Source organism: Centropristis striata, chromosome 15, assembly GCF_030273125.1.
Source record: "Centropristis striata isolate RG_2023a ecotype Rhode Island chromosome 15, C.striata_1.0, whole genome shotgun sequence".
NCBI lineage: Eukaryota > Metazoa > Chordata > Actinopteri > Perciformes > Serranidae > Centropristis > Centropristis striata.
In genome coordinates, this window is record NC_081531.1 from 22,558,100 (window position 1) to 22,585,627 (window position 27,528).

The following is a 27,528-nucleotide window of genomic DNA, read 5'->3' on the forward strand; positions in this document are numbered from 1 at the left end:
CAGTGAACATTTTACATTTGGAGCACGGACTTAGAAGTTTTCACAGCTTTTTGGTTGACGGAGGTAAACAATGTTTTAAAGTAAGTTTTAATTCCAAAAGAAGAGGAATTTCTCAGAGTCAGAAAGTGAAACGCTTACGTCCAACAGCTGCAACACAACAAACTGGTTTTGTTTGGCAGCAAAAAAAGTGAAAAAGAAGGAAATCAGTGCTGCTGTCAGCAAAGTAGCAGACCATTAAACTCCCGGCGAGGTTTGAGTAATTACATTGTGATATATAAAGCCTAATAATCTATATAATATCCGAATATTGCTATTATTATGATGGAGATATATTATTCACCTCTTTACATTTACTAATAATGATGTCCTAGTCAGAGGAGTGGGTGGCAGTGATGATTGGAAATGTTTCTATTCGGGCAGAACCGCTGGTGAAGGAGACGTTGACGCTCCGGTGTCGGAGCTGGATAACAGTAAACAGCAGAAGACAACAACATTAAATATCCTCGGCTGGTATTCTGTTTAAAGAATTTCACGATTGCAGGATGTATTTATTTTTGGATTATGTTTTAATGATAAATTATGTAGTCTAAACATGTTTTGCCTTGTCACTATTAAGAATCAAAACACCACAGAGTTTAATCAGCTCCAGGCATCGATACTATAGTCGAAGATCAATTCTCCGACTCAGACGTGTGGACTTCACGCTGACTCAAATTTGCGTACACGAGCTGGGAGCAGACGTGAGATCTGATCGTACCCTCCGCTCACGGCCAAATTGATAAATGCCGAGGCTTGCGTAGAAATCATTTTACGCCCACTTTACAACTGTCTGTCAAGGATCATAATCCACAAGGAGCGCAAATCAGAATCATTCCTGATGGGTGTACACCTGCCCAGGTGTCGCAATGCATCATCTGACGGCAATTTTTTTTGGGTGTGCCAGCTGCCTCTGTGGGTGGCACCGGCACACCCTGGCACACCCGTGGCTACGCCATTGAATTGAATTGGATGAAATGTTGACTTGGCTAAAAGTCTTTTTGACTTATTAATTTGTCTGGCTGCTGTCACATTAGTAAACATCAAACTGAATGAGAGAGAATGCAGAGGTAAAGCTTTCCCATATCTAGCCAGCCCATGGAGTGGTAAGCAGCTTGTGCCCTGTGCACAGTTGTATTTGGCTTTAGTAACTACTAGTTTAAAGTTTTTTCAGCAGGATGGATTTACACACGTGATAACATTTAATGTGAAAAAGAACTTTTTACCAACATTTTAATATGCTTACTTGAGGAAAGACTTGATTTGCTATAATGGCTCTATGTGCAACATAACATACTAATATAGGGTAACCAAGCACACACTCAGGAGAAGAGAACAATTGAATATCTGTTATCTTTTAATCCTTGATCAGCTTTAATGTGGGTTTTTTTACTGTGTTGTCAGAGGTTCTTCCTGACCAATGACAGCAGGAATCATGGGGAGTAGAATTTTCTGGCTGTTCCTTACCAGGAAAAAAAAAAGGGACCCCAGCACCATTTCAAGAATCTATAGAGCAATGCTGCTGCATTTTCATTCACTTCAGTTCAAATCCACAAATGAACAAAAGTCCACATGTGGCATAGTCCCAACATTTTTTTTGCCCCTGTCCCAACTTTTGCAATGTTTTGCTGGCATTAAATTCAAAATATGCATATACATATATTTACAAAAATCCTTGAAGTTGATAAGGTAAAATATTAAACATATTGTCTTTGTAGAGTTTTCAATTACATATATGTCAAAAAGGATTACCAAATTAATGAATTCTGTTTTGTTACAATTATCCAATGTGTATTATTTTCTGATTAAAAAAATAGTTAGTACTCTGCTCTGGATCCTTCATTAGAGTCAAGTCAAGTCAAGTCAAGTCAAAGTTTATTTATAGAGCACATTTAAAAACAACCTCAGTTGGCCAAAGTGCTGTACAGTTATTCAAATACAATAAATCATACACAAATAGGTATAAATAAAACAATAAAAACAATGAAAACAATAAAATACTAAAAACAGTAAAAACAATAAAATAAAATAGAATAAAATAGTAATATAAACTCAATCCAGAACAGTGTTATAGATAAAAAGACAAATAAAAGGGTAAAAAAGTAAAAAAGAAAGCCAAGGATTCTTGCCTAGCTGGGACTGAACGCCAAGGAAAATAAATAGGTTTTTAATAATGTTTTAAAGTGCTCAACAGACTGTGCAGCTCTGACCTGGAAAGGTAGGCTGTTCCACAGCTTTGGGGCCGCCACAGAGAAGGCTCTGTCCCCACGAGTACGGAGTCTGGACCGCGGTACGACCAGGAGCAGCTGGTTAGACGACCTAAGTGCTCTCGAAGTACCGTGGGGTTTTAAAAGCGCTGATAAATAAGACGGTGCCAGACCATTTAAGCACTTAAAAACAATTAATAAAACCTTAAACTGGATCCTAAGATTTACAGGTAGCCAGTCCAAAGATGCAAGGATGGGGGTTATGTGGTCACGCCGTTTCTTCCCAGTCAGCAGGCGGGCGGCTGCATTTTGAACAACCTGTAAGCGGCGCACTGCTGACTGGTCAAGACCAACAAACAAAGAATTACAATAGTCTAGGCGTGATGTGATGAATGTGTGGATGACTCGCTCAAAATCAGTTGTGGGGAGATAAGTCTTAACTTTTGACAGTAGCCGTAGTTGGAAGAAGCTGGTTTTAACAGTGGAGCTTATCTGTTTGGTAAACTTGAAGTCAGAGTCTAGAATAACCCCAAGGTTTCTTGCAGAGGGTTGACATAGAGATTCAAGGCTACCAATGGCGCTGTAATAGCCATCTAAAATATTTTGTTGGCCAAATAAAATGATCTCAGTTTTGTTTTTATTTATTGACAGAAAGTTTGCTGCCATCCATGACTGGATGTCTTTTAGGCAGTCTAATAAGACCTGCACAGAGGATGGGTTATTCATTTTTAGCGGTAAATATATTTGTACATCGTCCGCATAGCAATGAAAAGACACATTATACTTTTTAAATATTAATCCCAATGGCAACATGTTAGAAAAGAGGAGGGGGCCCAAAATGGAACCCTGGGGCACCCCACAGCTCAGGGGGGAAGAATCTGAGGAATACTGGCCCAGCTGCACAGAGAAGCTCCTATCTGACAGGTAGGACTCAAACCATTTAAGGGCAGTGCCTTTAATGCCGACACAGGTGCTTAGGCGAGACAAGAGAATGTTGTGATTGACTGTGTCGAAGGTAGCTGTCAGATCCAGAAGGACCAGGACCGCAGGGTTACCAGAGTCTACTGTTAAAAGAAGGTCATTTAAAATCCTTAAAAGCGCCGTTTCTGTGCTATGGCGTGACTTAAAACCAGACTGGAACTTCTCAGAGATGTCATTAAAATCAATAAAAGACTGCAGCTGTTCATTGACCACCTTCTCCAAAACCTTAGAAAGAAATGGGAGTTTAGAGATGGGCCTAAAATTAGATAAAACTGAGGGATCTAGATTATGCTTTTTGAGGAGGGGCTGGACCACAGACACATCCAGACATCAGAGATAAATTAATCAGATCCGACACACAGGGCCCAATAACATTAAAAACATCCTTCAAGAGACGGGGAGGGATGCTGTCAAGAGGACAATAAGAAGGCCTGAGACGGTGGACAACATCAGTTAGCTCTGAGACAGACACTTGCTGAAATGTGTCAAAAACTGCAGGACTAGTAGGAGAGACAGCAGGATCTACTGCAGATGGCAATAGGAAGGACTTAATATCCAAGATCTTGTTGATAAAAAACCTTAAAAAATTTTGACACAGTTCAAATGAAGGAACAACAACATTGTGGTCACAGGGGTTTAAAAGAGTATTCAAAGTATTAAAAAGAAACTGAGGTTTGTGGCTATTGACTGAAATGAGGTTTGATAAAAACTGACTCTTGGCAGTTTTAACAGCTTTTTGATATTGATGTAGACTGTTTTTTAAAATGTCCAAAGAAACGTGAAGGCGATCTTTCTTCCACTTCCTCTCTGCGCGTCTACATGCACGTCTTAAAGTGCGAGTGCTGTCATTAAGCCATGGCTCAGCTGCTGGCTTGGAGCGCTTGCATCTAAAAGGGGCCACCAAGTCTAAAATGTCAGTACAAATGCTATTAAAAGTGTCTAAAAACTCATCAGGAGTTAGAGACCCATTGTGAATTTCAGAATGTAGCACTGCATGATTGAATGCCGCAGAAAAGTCAGAAGCAGTTGACGGGTTAATTGTGCGCACACGGCGGTCCGTGGCGCACCGCTTGACTTGCGAGCGAGGCAGTGTCACATTAAATAAGACAGCGAAGTGATCAGAAATTTGCGTGTCACAAATCTCACTGACATTTAACTGCAGCCCAAAGGATAATATAAGGTCCAGAGTGTGGCCCTTCTCATGAGTTGCATCACACACAGACTGAGTTAGGCTAAAAGAGTCAATAAGATTAAGAAAGTAATATTTTATTCTTTCACCATGGGTCGAGATTCACAGCAGACATGGATATTAAAATCTCCGACAATTAAAAACCGATCATAGTTCACTGCCACTCCAGCCACAAAGTCTGTGAAGTCCTTTATAAAATCCTTGTTGAACTGAGGCGGACGATAGACCACGGCGCACAGGACAGGTGAAGAAAAGTTCACAATGAATGTCTGCAGCTCAAAGCTGGAGAAAGTGATCGGCTGTGACATTCGACATTGAAAGCTGGATTTAAAAACAGATGCTACTCCTCCACCTCGGCCAGTGGTTCGAGGGGAGTTAAAAGAAAGACAGTCAGGAGGGAGCAACTCGGAGAACTGGATAGACTCACCGACTTGAGTCCACGTCTCTGTCAGGAACATAAAATCCAATTCACGTGAAGTGAAGAAGTTATTCAAGATGAACGTCTTGTTTGCTAGCGATCTAGCATTCAAGAGAGCCAGTTTGAGAGTAATCTCCCCGTGGGCTTGGGTGGAAATGCGGCGCAGAGGCCGCAGGTTCCTACAATCCACACCGCCGTTGCGGACCCGGTAACACCTGGACGGGGGTACCTGGAGACAGCCAGCGGAAGGTACAGCAGGCTGGATCCAGCGAAGACATCGCGGCCAAAACCCTCCGGCAGGATGGCGAGGATCGGTCCGACAGGAGAGTCTTCTGAGGATCTTCAGTTTGACTAGGACACCGGCCCTCTTTCCGCGTCTTCTGGAACGTTTCCACCATGAACTGACAGCCGGTACGCGCAGCAGGTAAGCTGGCACAGACGCCAAGGGAGGAGGGAGACCTGATCTTTGGTCACCCAAATTAAAGTTTAGTTGTGTCTGAGAGGCTCTAATGTCAAAAAGAGCTTGATTCGGGTAAAAATAGCTTTCCCCTATTTTCATGACATATATAAAAATGCCATGTCTATAATCATAATGAAGGGTGTTATAACAGTTATTTGGAAACAATGTCTGACTTGTTATACGACATCAAACAAGGACTTAAAAAAATAATCCACAGTGATAACAATTCTAAAGACTTTTCATTCCACGCAGTGTAGATAAATGCAAAAGAACAAAGTAGTGGCACTGTATGTAAAGACCAAAACCTCTGTATCTGAATCTAGTATGAACCTGATGAAAAATTTTAATTGCATTTCAACCATAGTTTTAATTTGACCAACCTGAAAGAGTCGTGTAAAAATGTCAAACTCAAACACAGAAATGTAGTCGTTGCAGGTGAGGTCGATGGTGGATTTGAGGGCCATGGCCTCCAGGCCCGAGCTGATGGGATGCACTTCATGAAGGCACTGCCGGAAGACTTTCCATGGCACTATTGTCCTGCAAGAGAGCAAAAAGTTAAATCATAAAAGCATAGTAAGAGATTAAAAGCTGTTTTTTTCAAACAATATATCTTTACCGATAAGTGTAGATGTGATGTATGCAAGTTTCTGTACAACAAAAAATGCATGACACAAACAAAATCACAATCACGATATGAAGATTCATGGACAAGACTCTTATGGCTTTATATTGGATAAAACAATTAAAAAAACAGTTAAAGCATTTTATCCAGGGTTTTATATCAAAGTGATGATGAAGTGTGGTGAAATTAAGGGGAAATTAAGTGCCTCACCCACAACTGATAGAAGTTTGACACAGGATTTTATGGGACTACGGTGAGGGAACCTGAACCCTGTAGGGGGCATGCCCCCCATTGAAAAAAAGTGTACATTTTTAGGTGAAATGCATCAATATTGTACACTTTAAGTAACATGAGCAAACACCAACATTTTTCACAGTTAGGAGATACCATAATATAGAATCCTTATTGTTATCCTACCATGACATTTTTAATCACGTTAACAGGGCTTTCTACTAGGCTAGGGCATCGAGTAGCCAGCCAGAGGGATCTGTGTTTCATGGATCACTGTGCAACTGTAGCGTTAACATCTCCATGTTAAACCAAAGGGGAAACAATCCGCGATCGGGACTTTGACACAGTAATTAAGGTAGGTTATCTGTGAAAAATTTGTGCACTCCATATTATTCAGAAAGTACTTTATTGATCCCCGAAGGGAAATTGGTATATATAAAAATTGTGACTTAAGAAAATATACAATCTTAAAAAACATACAGACTTCAACATACTATTATTGCACAAGTAAGCAGCAGTACACAGGTGAAATCTAAAATATGATAATGGATAAAAAAAAATCATCTATCCCCTCATATTTAGAACGGGTTATTGATGGTGGAAAATGTCATTTTCCTTCATTGTCCGAGAGCTATGAACTGTAAACACAAAGCCAATTAGATATGAAACACATTTTAAATAGAGCATAAAAGACAGTAGTTTCTGCTCAACATAAGTTTGCGGTGCCACCGCACATTCTCACGGCAAGTTCACTTTTCATATATGTGGCGTGTGCGGGAAAATCTGCGTATGCAATGTTTTTGTGCGTACGCAGCGTTGATACATGAGGCCCTTGGTCCTCCAGCTTCCTCCCACAGTCCAAAAACATGCATCCACAGGTGATGAGCCTTGCATGGCAACCCATTGAAACTTCTCGGTTGGCACGGATGAGGCGGTGAGCTCATTGCAGATATAGTGGGACTGACGACAGTGACCGGGGAAAAGTGTTGAATAAAGCTGTGACTGAAAACACTGTTCAACATGTGTGGCTTGTGCTAGCAGCTATAGGTCCAATATAATGGTGCATTAAGGAGACATCATGCTGGTGTGTCTGTTGGCAGCATGAGGAGGAGAAAGTCGGATAGGAAAGAAAAAAACTCCTTATCCCTCCCTCCATACAGATTCACACAACACACAATCTATCACTATGAAGCCCTATGCAGTCGTGGATGATGCAGGATTTCAGCACATGATTAATGTACGGAGGTGCTGCCATATCCCCTCTGGCTGTTGCTCAGCAACACAGTGATTCCAGAGTTTCATGAACAGACATGACAGGAAATTGTCAAAGTACTTTCCAACACTGCCTACGTAGCTCTTACTAAGGAAGGATGGACCTTCTGCCCAGTACATGACTTCACAGTGGGAGATAAACAGCTTTGTATTGCAGACACACCCCACTTTATGAGAGCAATACAAACCAGCATAATTCTGAAGCACTGACACAAGCCGTGACAGACTGAAAACTGGAGAGGAACAAATGATACTGTTGTTTTGTTTTTTGTTTTTTTTTATGTCAGGTTCTAGTTGACTGTATGCTACATGTATGCTGATGGCCTAGTCTACAAGAGGCAACTTATGACTAACAATACAAGATTTGACAATTTGAAAAGGAAGAAGTGTCTATGTTCCTTATGTTGTTAGCCAGTTGTTGCAATCATTTTTTTTCGCCAAATAAATACAGAAGATTACAATCTGCAATGGCCCCTTTCTGAGGCAAAAATGCCTCCAAACTAAAGAGAAAAACTGTTACTCTCGAACCGTGACATCAACTGAAGTGCGATTTTTTTTTATTTTTCCACCCCTCATATAAACAGATTTTGTCAAGGTGATAGTATCACAAATAAATTCAAGGGCGCCGAAAGCGTAGGGATAGGAAATAGGAAAGGAGCAAGAATTATGTATCTTGTGTGTTATGTACTGTATTATAAGGCGACACTGAATTTTGAGTGCTGTACAAGTCTTATGAAATCTTATGAAATATCCAAAAACAAAGCTGCAATAGGAAGAGGGCTAAAAAACCCTGATGTGATGAATCATGCCAAAGTAATTGACATTCAAACCACAAAAAAATGTAACTGTCATTTAAGGAAGGCAAAATCTAAAGCTGCCAAACAGCACTGTGAACTCCAAATACTGTTTTGGACCAGACAATAAAGATATACAGTGACACATCAGAGAGATCATTGGTGAATGTTTCCACACAAGGGAGGTCATGACTTTGTCTTTGCTGCGTATGTTAATTAGACAAACACCGTTAAATAACAGCAGCTGCCCTCAGCTTGCTCCAACATCAGAGTCTCTCTCCGTCATCATATGGAGAAACAGCATGCACATGTTTAAACCAATAAACAACTGACTCAACAATGTTAAAACCTGGATGCAAGAAAACTTCCTACAACTTAACTGTGACAAATCAGACCTAATACTCATAAGGCCAAAATCCTGCACCAAAACCACTGACAACTTCAGCATCACCATCCCACATCCGCAACCTTGGAGTCTCCGAACTGCCTTTTTCACCTGAAAAGCATTGCCCGTCTCCGTTCATCACTCTCCTTCCCTGCCGCTGAAACACTGTTAGACGCCTTTATCACCTCCAGACTAGATAACTGCAATACCATCCTGTACGGCATTCCTACCAAACTACTCAACAAACTCCAGTACATTCAGAACTCTGCTGCTCGCCTCCTCATCCGCACCCCCTCCCCTGACCACATAACCCCTGTGCTCCAGAACCTCCACTGGCTACCAATCCAACAACGCATCCACTTCAAAATCCTCCTCCTCACCCACAAAGCGCTCCATCACCAGGCCCCCTCCTACCTCACTGACCTCCTCCATCACCAGGCCCCGTCCTACCCATAGACTGTATATAAATAATGGACGTAGTCACCGTGACGTCACCCATTGGTTTGTGGACTGCCTGTTGGAAGCTACGAGTTAAGCGTTATACTCGTCGCCATCTTGCGTCGTCATCTTGCGTCGTCATCTTGTTTCCGATACGCGGAGCAGACCATATTTGGACTGTGGAGGAGTGAGAGGGATCTGACGACACTGACTACACGCCTCTCTACACCGGCAACCCGACTGAGAGAAGCCACTGCTAATTCATGTTAGCATTAATTGGAGCATTAACTGGGATGTTAGTTTTGGCTAGCAAAAAACAAAATGTATGTTACTTACCTCACAAAACTGAGCAGCGACTCCTTGGAGTGTCTGTTAGTTCAACCAAACGCTGAACAAGACATTTTTACTGAACAAAACGTTCAAATAAACTGTCATGAAGTGAAAATACAGTGTGAAAGGGTCAAAGTTATGAGACCAAATCGGTAAACGTCCTCTTTTCTATCTATATAAAGTTATATATAACTTTTTACACCATAGTGTTGTCCTGAAAAAAATTTCTGAGGTAATAAATCAAGTGAGAAGTTTTCAAATTTTGCACTGAAATGAATGGGCAGATTTATTTTGCAGCCAAACTTAGCACCCCCTACTGGAATTTTTGGTGGATTGCAGGCTTAAGGCACTTCCAGGTTGGCCTCCATGCTCAGACACGGAGATTGCTGCCTGGTCCTACCTCACTGACCTCCTCCATCACCAGGCCCCCTCCTTCCTCACTGACCTCCTCCATCACCAGGCCCCCTCCTACCTCACTGACCTCCTCCATCACCAGGCCCCCTCCTACCTCACTGACCTCCTCCATCACCAGGCCCCCTCCTACCTCACTGACCTCCTCCATCACCAGCCCCCTCCTACCTCACTGACCTCCTCCATCACCAGGCCCCCTCCTACCTCACTGACCTCCTCCACCACCACACACCTTCTATAACCTCATGGCGTCCAATCTAAAAACCCAACCAAATCCCGAAACTTCTTAGATTAACCTTTTGTTGCAAGTCTTTCTTGTACATCCAGTGTACAATTGGTGGGGCGACCTCATAGTCTCAAGCACTGAAACTATAGTTGTTTGTTTCCTTTTTCAGAAAAAGTATTGGTGCAGACCTTGGTGGTAGTAGAAAATATTCAAACGAGAACTTTGAAGGCCGAAGTGGAGAAGGGTTCCATGTGAACAGCAGTTGAACATAAAGCATAAAGCAAGTTCCTCCGAAGCAAATCTCCTGTCCCCTCCTATCAGGACCAACACCGAACCTGGGGCGACAGAGCTTTCTCAGTAGCCTCCCTCTGGAACTCTCTCCCAAAAAAACATAAGAGACTGCTCACATCCACTCACCTTCAAAAAACTTGTGAAAACCCACCTGCCTGACGCAGGCAGCAAACAACTTATGTTGGACTATGTTTTATATGTATGTGTGTATACCGTGAATAAATAAAAAAAGTGATAGTATCCAGGAAAGAGAAAACATCCACAAAACTGATATTGTGGAGATCCTGACAGCAACTTCTCCCGACGACAAAATTAATTTGTAAATAACAAACGGTTGGTACCGAGGGAGTGCCAACTTAAATCTGGGAAAGACAAAGGCAAGATGAGATGCGACTTACTTTTCTCCGAAAAATGTCCTCCAGAAGTCAGCTGCATCAGCTTTGGTGATCCTGAAAGTGTCCCCGTGGAACTGTCCTGCAGGAAAGATAGCTTTGATTTCAGCCAGCATGTGGCTGAAGATCAGAGACAGCTTGGTCAGGTTCCTCCTGCAGAGAAGATGACAGTAGAGGGAGAAAACTGTTACAACAATGAACATTTCAACAGGCACCATATGGAAATTGTTTGACGAGAGAATTCTGAATGTATTTTCAAATCTTGTTGATGAAAATAAATATTGACCCTAACCCTAAGAGTACACAGATTATTCCCAAAAACAAATCTAAAAATATGTATAACATGCTTAAATGCCTAAATATACATCACAACAAAAGAAGGCTTGAATAAAAAAAGTAAATCATCTGTCTGTTATATCACTAAAAATAATTAACTTGGTACTGCTTGTTTCAAACCTTTTTTATTTTTACATTATTTATGATCTGCTAACTGTCTTGCCAAAATTTTCGATAAAGTAGATGTCATATGAAGGGAAGTAGGGCTGGGTGATATATCGATATAAAAGATGTGATGTGATGTGAAATTCAATTAGACCATATCACATATAGCGATATAGTTAAAAAATATATATTTCTTTATATATAAATCCTGCCCTTACTAGGGTTTGTCATTTAGTTGTGGGCACTTTATGGAGCGTTGATTAAAAAAAAAGGTACTCCTGTTGTTATATATAGTATTTATATTCACTTAAATAAATGGTTTCAATAAAACTACTTGTGACATGCCATATTTGGCATTTTCTCTCACTTTGCGATAAAAATATCGGGATATATATTGTATATCGATATTCAGCTTTAATATATCGGGATATGACTTTTGGTCCATATCGTCCAGCCCTAAAGATAAGCCACCTTCACTTTATTTCTTCCTGTTGACATTAGCAATCCAGTCTGTGTGGCCATGGACCATTCTCCCTGAAAGCCAGAAAACACACAATAACCCTTAACTAGCCCTCTATAAGTAGATCAAGGCTTCATGACAGGCAGACCTCAGGCTCTGCAACAGATTTACAGACACCCATCATGTTAAATCAATATATTTTGGTCCCTCGTTGGGAGAGTTTTCTTTTTTACAGTACATTAGTTGAATGATTGGAAACAAAACTATTATGCTGAATGTTCTCTAGCATGTCGGATGACACTGATTTCATTTGTATGCTCTGCTGCAGCTGTATTGCTGCCGCGGTGTGTCACAGGAGTTGCTGCAGTGTGCACAAACAACACAAGGTGGCACCTGTGAGCAGTGTAATGGGGTTGTGGACTTCTACTAGTATGGATCTGCTGGTCTGTCTGGTAGTTTCCATTTTGGCATTTGTGTCTGAAATACAGCTTATAATAAGCCTGTTGAAAGCTTCTGTGGGTCAACTGAAATAAATTCAACTAGTGCATCATGCACTTTTGTTCTTTGCAAACAACAAAGAACACAATAGAGGCGTCACCTTCTCAATAGATTGGTCATCTCGGCAACTCTCCCCATGCAGATGACTTAGAAGACACCAAACTGGGGTTTTGAAGTCATGATACCATGTTAGACAGATTCTCATGCAATTAACCAAAATGGCCAAAGTTACTGTAGTTGATATTACCCTACTTCAGGGATGGGAAACTGAAGGCCCGGGGGCCGCATACAGCCCATACCCTCACTTGTGGCCCTCAGTACAACTACATGCATTTGAGCATGAAATCTTAAAAGTGCAGTGTAAAAATTACTTCTTGCAATTAATGTTGGTCTGCTGTTCTTGCACTGAAAAAAGAAATCACAGTAAGTAATCTGTGACGGCACTACTAGAATGAAATGATCACAAATTATATGATCTTAATCCAAAAAACATGAATTCTAAATTATGTATATGCGCATTTGCATGAATCACAGAAACCACAACTGAACACAATGTAATGCAAAGACAAGAGTTTGCATAGAATGGAAGTGAACTGGAGGCAAATATTTGGCAATGTTAAATGTGCAAATGTGTGACTGTAGCCTATGTCCTTTTCTAACCTATTTTCTTTAAACTTGATGGAAACCATCATGAGATCAAAGAACAATGTGAAAAAGGACTGAGGAAAAGACAACTGCGGTGAATCAGGGAATCTGACTGTATTTACACTAACATGTAATTATGCGCCAAAGGGGCATCTATGTTTTTGACATGGGTCTGCCATGGTAAAACTATAATGTTCAGAAGATGGATTACAAAAAGACAATCTTCAGCCCTTTCATTCTACATGTGATGTTTCAATCAGCTTTATAAACAGATTCTTCACTGACAAGCTGTGTGGAATACAGATACCCATCACTCCCAGTTTACTCAAGTGCATTATCACTGTATATTAAACTTTGCCATATTAATATTTTGTGAATTTAACTGTCCCTTCTGTTATTGATCTTTTTTTTTTAAAATCTTATTATGGTAAGGTATTTATGATTGCAATGTAAGAGTAAAACATTTTTACCGACCGATATATCAGCCGGCCGATATATCGGGCCGATATTTGCGTTTTTTACTTGTATCGGCATCGGCCGATACGTGCGTGTGTTTGCCGATCAATTAGCCCATTTCACTGAGCCAACAGCAGGCAAGGCTCGGTGCAACATCTGCCATTCTCTGGTGAGCTGCTGCTGATACCGGAAAAAAGAAAAACACATCAAATATGTGGATCATCTGAGGCGCCACCACCTCGAGGCCTAGAACAACATACACATTGTTTGCTATCCAACTGTTAATATGTTTTGTTTGTTTTGTTAATAATTTTTTCTTTTTTAGTTTAAATTGAGACTTGTGTAACATTTGTTCTCATTGTGTCATTTTTATCATGTAAATGAAGGGAGAAAAGGCAATATCGGCTTCAAGAATCGTCCCAAAAAAATCGGCAGCACATATCGGGAATCAAGACTAGTGTCAAAATAATCAGTATTGGCATCGGCATAAAAAAACCTGTATCGGTCGACCACTAGTTTTTATCGGATGCTCTGTATCTTGTGTCTGAAACCACATACACATGTGGTTGTACACAACAACAGTGATATGACTCAAGCCTTGGCTGTGACTGACAATAAGCCATCTTATTGTCAAGCTACTTAAAAAATACATATACATAACAGCAAACACATGATGCATATTCATTTCATAATACAGAGAGTTCTTCATGTATTGCATTGCAGAGGAATGACTGAAATTAAGTAAAGAGCACAACAGCAGCTTAAAGTGTGACAAGTAAGAATCATTGTTGTGTGTCTTAGTGGTAGCAAAGACTGTGTGTGTGTGTGTGTGTGTGTGTGTGTGTGTGTGTGCGTGTGTGTGCGTGTGTGTGTGTGTGTGTGTGTACTGACAAAGCCAAACCCGTCTCAGTAATTCCATGCTCATGCTTTTATGCTCTGCAGTCACCATTTGGACTCTAATCAACCAAAAACCAGCCAACAAACCCTCCATTTGGATGCAGAGATAAACACTACAGATTGTTACACAACGGCTGTGAACTGAACTCACTTTCCAACCTTGTTGTGGAGGAGGGTTCAGCTCTGAAATACATCCAAAAGAAACAAAAAACAGGATGCATTCTGAGCTGTATGCTTTAATTTATTTCAGTCATATTTGAAACAGTATGACTCATTGCATATTGCATCATAAGACTGCACTGCTCACTGATGATGATATAATTTTGTAGCATCTAATTTAACAAATAGTGGGGGTCAGATTACATTTTCATGTCCTCTGCAATTCATGGTTTGGTTTGTTAGTTTTTCTTGTCCTTTTGTAAACTACCTTGTTTACCATTCTTTAGGCCTAATGTATTATAGTACTGCAGCGTGCAGAGCAGGGAGGCCAGGGAAATGGTTATGTGCATATAGGTCCAACCCATCAACAGCTCCAAGTAGAATCCCACACACACATATAAAACACAAACTTGCTGACATCAGCCTACATGTGTCACACTATTGTTGTGGTGACACCTGCACTAGTGCAGCTTAACCACCCACTACTCTATTCCTACTGGTTTCCTGTCATCTGAACAATATCAGTATCCTCTGTCACAAACTGTTACTTTAGCTCACTTTAACAGCATTTTTTTCCCTCTAAAATATTCAGACTTCTCTGAGAGAAGTCTCAAAATGACAATCTGACAGTTAATTCAAAGTTATATACTATAAAAAGATACTAGGATTTTCTTTGGGGAGATCTAAGCAAAAGGATTAGCTTACACCTGGGGCTCAGTGTAGCTCACCTTGTAGAATGTGTGCCCAACATACTAGACTGAAGCAATGTACTTCTTGTTTATTAGTGTCTGTATTTTCATGGATTAAAGTAAAAAAAAATATCTTCTGACTGAAATTGTATTCTCGCTTCAGCCAAGTCAGATGCAGTGTGAAACATGTTCCAGGTTAGGTTACTTGACACCTGCTTAAGAAATACTAATGCATAAGAATTCAGCACCAAATGCAGCCATCACATTTAAATGCTCAAACAATACCGTTTTACATGAGGATATTAAACAGCTCTTCTATTGCATCTATTGCATTTGTCTTTTCAATTTTTTTTTTTTTTTTTGCAAAGCTTGTCTTTACTCTTTAAAATAATCAAGCATCTACATAACTTTTCATGACATGTTTTTATTTTCCTCATTATTTCAAGTAAAGCTTTTTTATATAAGAAAATAGAAATAAAAAAAATACATCAACAAACAGCCCCAGGATTAAATAACAATGGGTGCAAATCTCTATAGTGCTTTGTGTTATTAAAAAAATTAATAACAAACAGAACAAGCATCAAACCAACAACACCACAATTAAATTGCTAATAGGCTAACAGTTAGCTCTGTAGCAGTACAGTGTGCATGTGCTGCTGCTGCTGCAGGAGGTGTTCACTTAGCAATCTGTTTGTTTAAAACAAGCACCGGACACTCTGTACACAGTTAGTGATGCCGGTTAGTTCACTATCACAATGTTTATGATCAGCAGCTATATGATCACGGATCACCGTTGAAACTGTCGCGAATCGATTAAGTCACCTCTGGAGTCTAGTTAATCCCTCTGGAGGCCTTTTTGTAATGGAGACATGAGTGAGCGGCCATTTAAAAGGGCGTGGCCTGAGACTTTCCCAGCAGCCACTCTTCCCCCTAAAGGAAACACGGCTATTGATCTCATAAGTGGCCTCGGTGAACTCCAAATGACCGAAATCCGTCGTAGCAATGGAGAACTTTAATCCATGCATTTTTTCGGTAATTTGTATGATTGTATGTTTATATCCCAGTTGTAGTGTTTTTGTTCTCTCTACCCCCTTTTCATGTCCATCTTCAGCCATCTTATTAAATAAAGTCAAAAAGCCAAAAAACCATTAACAATAATAATAATAATACAATAATTAATGGTTTGTGCAACTGACAGCAGAGATACGGTGAGAACAGAGTGGCAAGGAAAGGGAAATATATTTAATCGAGGCTGGTGGAGTACAAATAGATGAGATCAGGGTAAAGGGGCAATTGAGAGTGCAGAGGAGAGTTAGCAGAAGGGAATGGAAGAAAGATGGACAAAAAAATGGGATGAGAAGGGCACTTAGTCATTGGAGCGGCTGATTTAATTGTTTTCTTGGGATAGTTAATGTATCAATTATTCAGGTAAATTATTTGTCATAGAAAAGAGCTCCAGAACCACTTTCATTAAGATAGACAGACGTGAGAAGAGAGAAAATGAGCTCCTAAAAGCAATTAAAACAAACAAGTCGAAAAAAAAAAAACAATTTGCTTTTTAACATGTACAGCTTTGCTAGTCTGTTAAGCCTGTTGAGCAGACTTGCCAGCACAGCAAACTGAGCTAGATGACAGTGGCACCAACACATTCACATAGTGCAGAAACAGGTGTTCAGAGCAGATTGGAAATTAAAAAGGGCACCATACTCCTTATTACAAATGAGTGTACCATCAAAATTATTTTTAAGTAGGGCTGGGCGATATGGACCAAAAGCCATATCCCGATATATTTAGGCTGAATATCGATATACAATATATATCCTGATATTTTTATCTCGAAGTGAGAGCCAATGTTCAGTCAAAGTCAAATATGACATGTCACAAGTAGTTTTATTGCAACTATTTATTATATATTTATTTAAGTGAACATAAATACTGTACAACAGGCGTACCTTTAAAAAAAAAAAAAAATCAAAGCTCCATAAAGTGCACATTTAAATAAAAAAATATCTTAAATAAAAATAGCCTACAAAATAAAATAGGCCAATCTTTTTCTGAAATACATATAATTATAAATTCGAAAAGAATGACAAACATTACAAAAGAACTTAATATGTCAAACCCTAGTAAGGGCAGCATTTATATACAGCCATGGAACAAATTATTAGACCATTGTTTTTCTTTAATTTTCTTGTTTGGACAAATACAATGATGACAACAAGAAAAGCTTAAATAAGAGTTTAATTTTAAGAGCTGATATCTAGACATTTAACATGGTTTTCTTGATGAACCAAAATAATGAACAAGTAAACCATGTTAAATGTCTAGCTATCAGCTCTTAAATTAAACTCTCAGGAGCTATTTTTGTTGTTATCATTATATTTGTCCAAACAAATGTACCTTTAGTTGTACCACGCATTAAAATGAACAAGAAATTGGAGAAAAACAATGGTCTAATATTTTTTTCCATGACTGTATAAAGCAGCTTGCCTGGAGCAAGGATCACAGCACAAATTTGAACTAAATCAATATATGCGATACGGTCTAATTCAATATCACAATTAAAATATATAACAATATATTTTTTATATCGATATATCGCCCAGCCCTATTTTGAAGCTGTGATTTATAGGTGAAATAGTTACGTTATGTTGCTTTCATATTACATTAGGAAGCTAAATTTGAGGTCAGTGCTAAAATGTGTGTGTAAGTTTAAACATTATGTGTGGTATCCCACTTGATATTAGCTAACGTGACAGCTAACAGTTACAAAGTAAACCGTCTTTTGAGGAAGAATCATTTAAATGATGTTTATAAGCTATATCTGCTGCTTTGGAATCCTATCCATTCTGTTCCATCCATTTAGCGGTTGTGTAGTGAAGCTACACTTGCTCAATTGCTAACATGACATTGACTCAGGTCCTACTTGATGCTAACTGAATCAAAAAAGAAGTTCAAGGAATCAAGGAAACAAGGAGGGAAGGAAACAAGGAGGGGAGGAGGAAGGATTGAAGGAGGAAGGAAACAAGGGAACAAGGAGGGATGGGAGGAAGGAGGGAAGGAAGCAAGGAAACAAGGAGGGTGTGTCCTTGTGTCCTCTCCTGTCTTTGTCTCCTCTCCTTTCTCCTTGTCTCCTCTTCTGTGTGTCCTTGTCTCTTCTCATGTCTACTTGATTCCTCTCGTGTGTCCTTGTGTCCTCTCCTCTCCTGTCTCCTAGTCTCCTCTCCTGTGTGTCATTGTGTCCTCTCCTGTCTCCTTGTCTGCTCTCCTGTCTCCTTGTGTCCTCTCCTGTTTCCAAAATGTGTTGTGCATCATCTAAAAAAACACTACACATACACGCGCACGCTCATTCACACTCAATTATGATACAAATACTAAAGCTAATGTTCCTGTATAAAACTGTACAAAACAAAGAATGTGAACATAAAAAAGAGCTGCAGTGCTGAGTAGGCTATTGCACAGACGAAATATTGCACATAATGATTCATGGTTATTATTAAGTATGGCTTCTATGATACATATGGTATTCCTATGATGATGATGATGATGATGATGATGATGATGATGGCTCTCCTTGGAAGAACCTGTTCCTCATCTTGGAGGTGTTGGTTCTTTGGGTTCTGTAGCGCTTCCCAGAAGAAAAGCTGGTGAGAGGTTCTGTCTTTCAGGATGTTGCTGGCTGTGCGGCAGCTTGTCCTGAAGATGTCTTCCAGTGTCGGTAGGGGGAGTTTGATAATGTTCTAGGCTGTCTTGATGACCCTCTGGAGGTTTTTCCTGTCTCTGTGTATTGGTGTACCATGCTTTCATGTTGTATGTTAGCACACTGGACGGAGCAGTAGTAGAAGAAAGTAGAGCCGCTGTTGAGCCTTTTTTTATTTTTTACCAGTGCTGTGGTGTTGGTTGCCCATTTGAGGTCCTCTAAGATGTAGGTCACCAAGAACTTAAAGCAGGACACCCTCTCCACTTCCTCCCCTGTAATGGTAAATGGAGGGAGGTCATCCTTGTGTCTCCAGAAGACTATGATGATTTCTTTTGTTTTTTTATGTTCAGTGTAAGCTTATTGTTCATGCATCATCTCATTACTTTGCAGACTTTGTCTCTGTATGCTGTCTCGTCTGTTTTTGTGATCAGACCCACAACAGTTGTTTAGTCTGTAAATGTGACGATTGTGTGTTTTTTTATCCCTGAACTGTTAGACGATTTATCTCAAAAGGTATTAGATTTCTAAAAGGTTTCTTACTAATGGTTAATCAATGATGACTGTGATGAGGTATAGTGAACCATTGTTAAGTGTGTAGAAGCTCAGCCTCTGATAAGATTTTTAAAAAACAAGCTTCCATAAGTTAAGTCCAGAATTATGAACATAATTCCCTAATAAACTGGTAATTAAACTAAGAACTAAGTTGCACTTTACCTTGGTACTTCCAGAATCAGTAAATCTCAAATAACGTATTTGCTAAATAAATAATAACAAAATATACATCTGCAAATGATGGAGTCATCTAAAAAGACATTTTTTTCATCATAATTAGCGTTGGCCACAGCAAAAACTTACAAAATACTTAATAGGTTCTTCTAATGTGTCTCTGCACCATGAGTCAGGACTTAGTCAGGTGGGGGCGGGCAAGTAGATGGACTGAGAAGGGAGGTCAGATTTTTTTGTTTATCTGCTACACTGTGCTTCCTGGAAAAATAGTCCACTTTTAATCCAGCTGATTTAGAGACAATCACTTTAGGAAGCTGGTTAAGCCATGCTTGTCAGGCCAGCTAGAAAACGCTCTGCTGTCATTTCAGACGTGCTCTGTGGCTGTATTGGAAGGACATAAATGAGTTACCAAATGAGCACTTTGTGGGAGTGGTATGGCTGTAATATTAATAATATAAATATTAATAATAAGTAATTATTTTTACTTGAAACATCCTGATTGAAAGTGAAAGTCAGTTTTGTGGGATCATCCTGGCGAAAAAAATATGCTGGTGGCTGTTTGTTTGAATTGGCAGACAGATTTGTAAATTCTGCAAAACAGTGAAAGGAGATGTTGTATCTTTTTTTTTTTTTTTTTTTTTTTTTTAAATGGACCCCAAGGGAAGCATGTATAGCAAGAACAGAATAAGATGGCCTAAGATGGAGCTCTGGTGCACCACACATTTGCATCTATTTTGTTGCACAGGATTACTGGCACAGATTGACAGAGAAACTCCTGTCCGACAAATACCTAACCGCCTGGCGTCTAGCTAGTAAAGAGGTGAAGGCTAGAATGTCTCATTGTTCGGAGGTGTATTGGTCAAAACTGAGAAACTCATCCCATAATAGATTTGGAGGTGAGGAGGGAAAAGCTGGAAAAAAAGATTTGACACAATGTCTAATTTGGAAATAATGAAATAAATGAGAGTAGGGGTGTGCCATATCGTATCATTCACAATTATACCGGTATATTTTTTTAACGAAAAAATGCATATCATGATATTGGCAACGTTCCTATTTCTTGACGTAAGGGTAGTGTAAGGGTTTATCATTAATTACCTACACTGGGGAGGCCTGCCAACTGTGGCCAAGAGGTTAGAAATCGGGCTTGTAACCAGAGGGTTGCTGGTTCAAATCCCAGGACTGACAAGTCAAAGTCAGAAAATGTTATACATTTCTAAGTACAAGGTGATCAATCTCGTCCACTGAGAGCTAAATGTAAGCAAATGTGAGCAAGGAAATTAATAGGAACCACATATGCCACTATGTCAAGATGTAGGAATGTTACCAAAATCATGATATGCATTTTTTTTACTCATAAAAAAATATACCGTTAGAATCGTGAACGAGATGATATGGCACATCCCTAAACCCAACTGACAATTCAATGTGATTTCCGATTCGGGTTTAATGATTCATTTTTCAGTTTGTTTCTTAACAGAATTAACTTGCAGACAAATTATGACTGAAAAAGATTCCTTTAATAATTTCTCAGAGAAAATAACAACACTTCGTTGTTACACTGTTGGCTGTTAGCTAGCTAATGTTAGCTATATATTAAGCTAATGTTTGCTATATGTTAGCACACTAATGTCAGCTAATATCAACTTTTGTCCTCCTAAAAGTTTTTCGGTTTGTCAGATTTTAAAAACTTAGTTCTGGTTCTTTAACTTGTTGGCAGTAAACTTCCCCACACAGCAGCTTTTAGACATGTTTCTATTGAACTGACTGAATCTAGAGGAGGCTCCTTCATAAACACACAGTCAACAGAGCAATCATTGCTTCCCCTCCGGTGTGGGCGGGGCTGAAATGCACTCTGTCTCTATAACTGACAGTATCCCACTCAAAAGTGGATTATACTCTCTGCTGTTTAAAAAGGATATTGCGATTCATTTTGTCAAAGTTGAATCCCTTGATCTTTTGTATGCATTGTAATTTAGCAGTTTGTTTGGAATTTAAGTCGGTTGAGATGAAAAATTAATCGAGATACCCTATTTCATCTCAACCGAATTAAATCTTCACACATTTGTATTGATTTTTAACTAGAGGTAGACCAAAACATTGGGCCGATATTTGCCTTTTTTACTTGTATCGGCATCGGCCGATCAATTAGCCCATTTCACTAAGCCAACACCAGGCAAGGCTCGGTTAACATCTGCCATTCTCTGGTGAGCTGCTGCTGATACCGGAAAAAAGAAAAACACATCAAATATGTGGATCATCTGAGGCGCCACCACCTCGAGGCCTAGAACAACATACAAAAAGGAAAGGAAGATCGAGCAGGAGATTGTTTTTTTTGTTAATAAATGTTTCTTTTTTTGTTTAAATTAAATTATTAAATTATTAAATTTTTATCATGTAAATGAAAGGAGAAAAGGCAATAGCAGCTTTAAGAATTGGCCCAAAAAAATCGGCAGCACATATCGGGGATCGGTTAAGACTGATGTATACCAAATAATCGTATCGGCATCGGCCTTAAAAAACTCAACCACAATTTTGGGGGGGGGGTGATTATTATAACTGTTCTATTATGGAGAAATAAAGTGATTTGCCATTTAAATCGTATAACATCATGTAAACAACAAATGAAAACTGCTAAATTATAATGCATGCGAGGGATCAAGGGATTAAACTTTGACATTGACTTTGGTAAAATTTCAAATCTTTCATATATGTTTGTACATGTTGTTTAGGTATGCATACGTATGCATGCATATATAATTTCGTGCAAATCTACCTGGTGTGAATGGGTGTGTGTATGAAGGTTTGGGTTCTGCTCTGCATTCTTTCTGCATGTTATCATTTACTGTTGTTTGTTCGCCCTTTATTGTCAAACTTGAAAATGAATAAAAAATATTGTTAAAAAAAATCTTAACATTTCTGATGTCTCCTAATTTACTATATGTACAACAGCAATGTTTAGTGTTTATTGTAAACATTGTTTACAAAAAGCTATATAAAAAATCTGCTGGTTATTATTTGAAAGCTTAACCAAAGAGGAACTATGTGAACAGGATATAAAGTTCATGGGGATTTTCCCTCTGCTCTGCACAAGGCCACCAGCTAGACCTCAGATAGAAACATTCGAGCCTTTCACACCCTAACATCCTCTAGCAGTTCTCTTGCAAAAACAGTTTAATACATTTTAAGAAAAAACGTGTTACTTCTCCATTTTAAACACAGTATAATCAAATGCAAAATGTCATTCAAAACATAAACTAGTTTAAGTGAGGCAGTCCATTTGCTTTGACGTTTATGAGTCATTGTTTTTGCAGAGTACTTTACAATCCATAACTATTTCATTACTATTTCCCATTCATTCTCTTTCATTCTCTTGACATGCACTGCTCCAGTCAACAGAGTGACCAGAATGCATTAAAGTAATTGTTTACGAGAAAACCCTGCAAGGACGAAGCTCATTTATTTGTACTAATAATTTGTCAACCATTCGTTGGGATAATTACATTTACATTTTGGTTGACTTTAGAATGGTAACAAACCTGTCGGCAATGTCATGAACTTGACCATCCCAATACTTTAGTAATGTGACATCTACACTGCCCTACAAAGTCTAACTGCAGTAACTACTCAAAATTGAGTTATAACTAAAAATCAACTCCTTGATGTCTGTTTTACCTTTTGACAAAGTTTTAGATTTCAATTTTGTTTTATTTCAGAGAAATAATGATATAAAAACCACAAAATCCAACTCAAAACCAAGCAGTAATTGCACTTATCACAGTCTGCTTTGGATATATATGTTAGGATTGTACCATAGGTGAATCTTGGGGTTCATTTGTGGACTTTAACATTTGTGGACTAAATGGAACATTTTTCTGAGTCAACTCAAAATGGCAGGTCACCTCCATTTTGTCTCCTCTCAAGGACTTCATTCCCAGAATGCTTTGGGGAGTCACATGATCTGGTGGACAAGATGGCAGCATAGTTTTACTGTCCTTGACCCTGACTTGTAAAGTTTGATTTAATTAACCGTTACTGGAATTAACCTCAGAGCCGATTTCAACTTTTATCTGATCTATCTACTGCGATGTCCGAATCAGGCATGAAATCCTCAGCATCTTCCGCAAAAATGGGAACACACGCAGATGTGGAAGCGTTAGCCGACCTCGTGCTAGGCAAGCAACGTGTCTATCTTGAAACACGGTTTAATCTGCTGGAGCAAATTGGAAAAGACACCGAAGGAAAATTATGTGCTATACAAGCGGACTTGGCGACCTTAAGAGGAAGCATTGGGACTGTTAAAGCAGAAATTGGAAAAATGAGATCTGAGGTGAGAGACAATTCTGCTATGCTAAGCAACCATGAGTCAGTGCTAGAACAGATGGAACGTAAGCTAGCCGATATGGAGGATCGCAACAGGAGATGCAACCTCCGCGTCATCGGGCTAGCTGAAGGGGTAGAAGGAATGCCATACAATTCCTGACAAAGTCTCTGCCACAGTGGCTTCCCTCTTTGGGAGATGTTAACGGTGAAATAATGAGGGCACATCGAATATATGGTAACAATGACAACAACAGAGCGGGTCCGCGCACCATGATTTTTAATGTCCTTCGCTCTACCACCCATCAACACATTTTGCAGGAAGCCAGAAAATCGCCTGCTACAGTGAATGGGAGGAAGATACGCTTTTCCCCCCCGACTACAGTGCTTACACCCTCCAGAGATGTCAGGCATTCTCTCAAGCCATGGATACCGCAAGAGCTAAAGGGATTGAATTCTCCCTCCGCTACCCTGCCACTCTGAGAGTCAAAGCAGGTGGGAAAACAGAATTGTTTCACTCTCCTAAGGATGCCGAGGACTTCGTTCATTCTCTGCCGAACGTCGGCAAGCTGCCTTCATCGTCGGCTGCACGGGACCTGGCCGGCGACGCTCAGCTGGAGACGGAGCCGCAGCCCTTGCAGCCGGAGCTGGCTGATGACACAGAATAGCCTAATGCGAGTTAAGTGACAAGTCATAGAAGTTGGGCTCCACTTCCCTCCTCTTTTTATCCTATTGCAGCCCTCTGGACAGGACCACCTTGTTCACATTTATTTATGTTTTATATTACATATTTTTATGGCTATATTGTTTGCTAGGTCATGCTAGTTATTAGCATTGAGGCTGGCTCTGGCAGCCCTGTTAGCTAAGCCTCTTTGGACTACAGAAGAACATTTCTCCTCATTTATGTGGACTGCAATCTGAGCATTTTTTATTTTATTTTTATTTTTATTTGGTCCTGGGAACTGCTACGATCTTCTTAGTTGTTGGACTGTTTATTCCTCTATTAATGTGGAGGGTAAGGATGCCTTCTCTTTTGTTTAAACTTTAAACCATTATTACCTGCATGATTATTAATGCTACTTCGGATTGGTATGACTAGAACTAATGTTTGCAATACTGATGTTATCCTGCTAAATACCATGTTATTTTGGTACGGTGTGTTATGATTAAGTTTATAACAAGTTATTGGGTTGGGTTGTGGAATGTTGTTGCCCCATATCCATATATGATCACGGATCAGCTAAATGCTAAATTGTTTTCCTGCTTATTTTACTTTATGCATTATGTGTCATGTCTTGTCTTGTCTTTATCTGTCGCTTTTTTGGTCCTGTCTTTGTCAATGGGGAATATGTTGTGTTGTGCGATGGTAAATCTTAGGTTGTCAGCTTTGCTTGGGATTATTATGTCTGGTTGCCAATATTTTCAGTTGTCCTGCTTTCTTAAGAGAACTGGCCAATACGATAATGGGTGATCTATCTATCTTAGTATGGAACGCTGGAGGTTTAAACGCACTGCATAAGCGAGCGAGTGTCTTATCACTACTCCGTCGTAAGAAAGTCGATTTTGCACTTTTGCAGGAAACTCACTTATTAGATGCTGATTCCAAACGCCTTGCTAACAGTTTCTACCATGTCATTGCATATTCGTCAGCCGACACAAAAACTAGGGGAGTGGCAGTGGTATCTTGGGCTCAAAGCCTAGGTCTTGTAGATGTCTGGCGAGCAGTCAATCCTACCTTGAAAGATTATTCATTCTTTTCCCATAGGCATAAGACATTCTCTAGAATGGATTTCCTTTTTTCCTCCCCAATCCTCTTTCAAAGTATTGATGATATTATTTTGCTTCCTATTGCTCTGTCTGACCATAAAGGAGTATTATGTCAAGCTTCTCTGAAATGCTTATCAAAGCGAGCCACTAGATGGCGCTTTAACTCTTCACTTTTGAAGAATGAGGATTTTAAAGCGCAATTCATATCTCAGTTGGATGAATTCCTGTCTTTTAATGTGGGTTCAGTAGATGATCCTAGGATACTGTGGGATGCAGTGAAAGGTTTCATCAGAAGCAATATCATACTATTTACTTCCAATCTGCATAAAGCGAAATCCGCCAGATTACAAATCCTTGAAGCTGACTTTTCTAGGCTAGATTGTCTCCTGCAAAATAACTATTCTGACATAGAGACTAAACGTGACCTTGTCAAAAAGGAAATTAATAACATATTGAAACAACAATCTGAATTCTTATTACACCGAACAAGACAGAGGTATTATTTTCATGGTTCCAGACCTAGCCACTTACTGGCTATGAAAATTAGATCCAACGACAACTTTGCTGACATCCTCATCCACATTGGAAGGCGTTATTACAACAGAACCCAAGGAGATTAGTTAAACGCTTAGTGAGTTTTATTCCACTTTATGTCAATCTGAGTGCCAGCTGGACAAAAATAGATGTGAGAACTTTCTTAGGCAGTTAGATCTACCATCACTCTCAGTAGAAGATTCCTTGAACCTTGAGAACCCCATAACGATAGAAGAATTAAAAGGGGCGGCATTGTCTATGCAGTCCAATAAATCACCTGGCTTAGATGGAATTGCTCCAGAGGTTTACTTGTTATTTTGGGAGAAATTAGGCCCTCTACTTCTAGACATGATCAATGCGTCAATTGAGAAAGGCACTTTTTCTAGAGACAAACACAGCTCTTATATCTTTGCTCTTAAAGAAAGACAAAAACCCCACTGACTGTGCTAGTTACAGGCCCCTAAGTTTGTTAAATGCAGACCTGAAAGTCTGCGCTAAGCTAATTGCACGGCGTATTGAGAAGTTTATGCTATGTTTAGTTCATTGTGATCAGACAGGCTTCATCAAGTCTAGACTTGCCTCTGACAATGTTAGGAGGCTTCTTCACATAATTGATGCTGCAAAAGGTGCAAAAGTCCCACAGGCTGTGCTATCCCAGGCTATCAGGCTGTCCCTCGATGCCATGAAGGCCTTTGATAGACTTGAGTGGTCCTTTTTGTGGTCTGTACTGGAATCTATGGGATTTGGAAAAGGGTTTGTTCATATGATTCAGGTCTTGTACTGTAATCCCACTTTTTCCCCTGACGTTTAATGTGTGTGTGTGTGTGTGTGTGTGTCTGAGTCTGTGTGTGTGCCCGTGTCTTTATGTAGGTCTGTTATCTATATCATTTCCACTATGTTTTCGTTACATCCCTTTGCATACAGGCAGGCATGCATTGGGCTGCTTTTTCATTTAATTTCTTTTCTTTTCTTTATTATATATTATTGTATCGTATTTTTGTACTTTGTGAACTTACCCAATAAAAATTTGGTCACAAAAAAAAGAATGCTTTGGGCATTTTACGACAACTTCCAGGTCATGTCATTGGTCAAGCCACTCTTGACACCACAGGAGGTCCACTGGTCTGCTATAAGGGGACAAGTCCCTTCTCCACTTTCTCTTTCTTTTTTCCACAGCTCCTGCTTGGGGAGCAGATCCAGAGGCCTGGATCCACAGCCCTACCCCCTCACCCCCCGCAGAGTCCTGCTGAGGTGAGACCTCTTCTCTTCTGAGACTTCAAGTAGAATCTCCTTTCCACAAGGAATTCTGGAACAACTGCAACTCTGACCTTCTCTGCGCACCAAAGTTGCATTAATGAACACAAAGTTCATTGCAAATGTCAGAGAAAGCTTAACTCAACAACATGGACAATCAGCAACTTAATTTGCAGGACGGCAAATTATTGAAACTCAACTTCCTTCTTCCGCCTGCCACTGATAAAGGCTATATTGGCTATATTTTTCTGTTTTACAGATGGTGCCCCTAACGAGCTGACGTAGAATAAATCAAGTCA

General features: G+C 39.7%; 1 protein-coding gene across 4 annotated transcripts in view; it reads right to left on the reverse strand.

Moving 5' to 3' along the window:
• cblb (Cbl proto-oncogene B, E3 ubiquitin protein ligase) overlaps window positions 1-27,528 on the reverse strand; it is a 75,808-nt gene that overhangs the window by 36,712 nt on the left and 11,568 nt on the right. For all 4 annotated transcript variants that reach the window (XR_009395681.1, XM_059351003.1, XM_059351001.1 and 1 more), the window contains exons 4-5: window positions 10,690-10,836; window positions 5,672-5,828 (exon numbers count right to left, since the gene is read on the reverse strand). Coding sequence is in view for 3 of the 4 variants with exons in the window: in XM_059351003.1 (XP_059206986.1) it covers window positions 5,672-5,828; window positions 10,690-10,836 (304 nt within the window). In the remaining variant the exon portion in view is untranslated. The remainder of the gene's footprint in view (window positions 1-5,671; window positions 5,829-10,689; window positions 10,837-27,528) is intronic.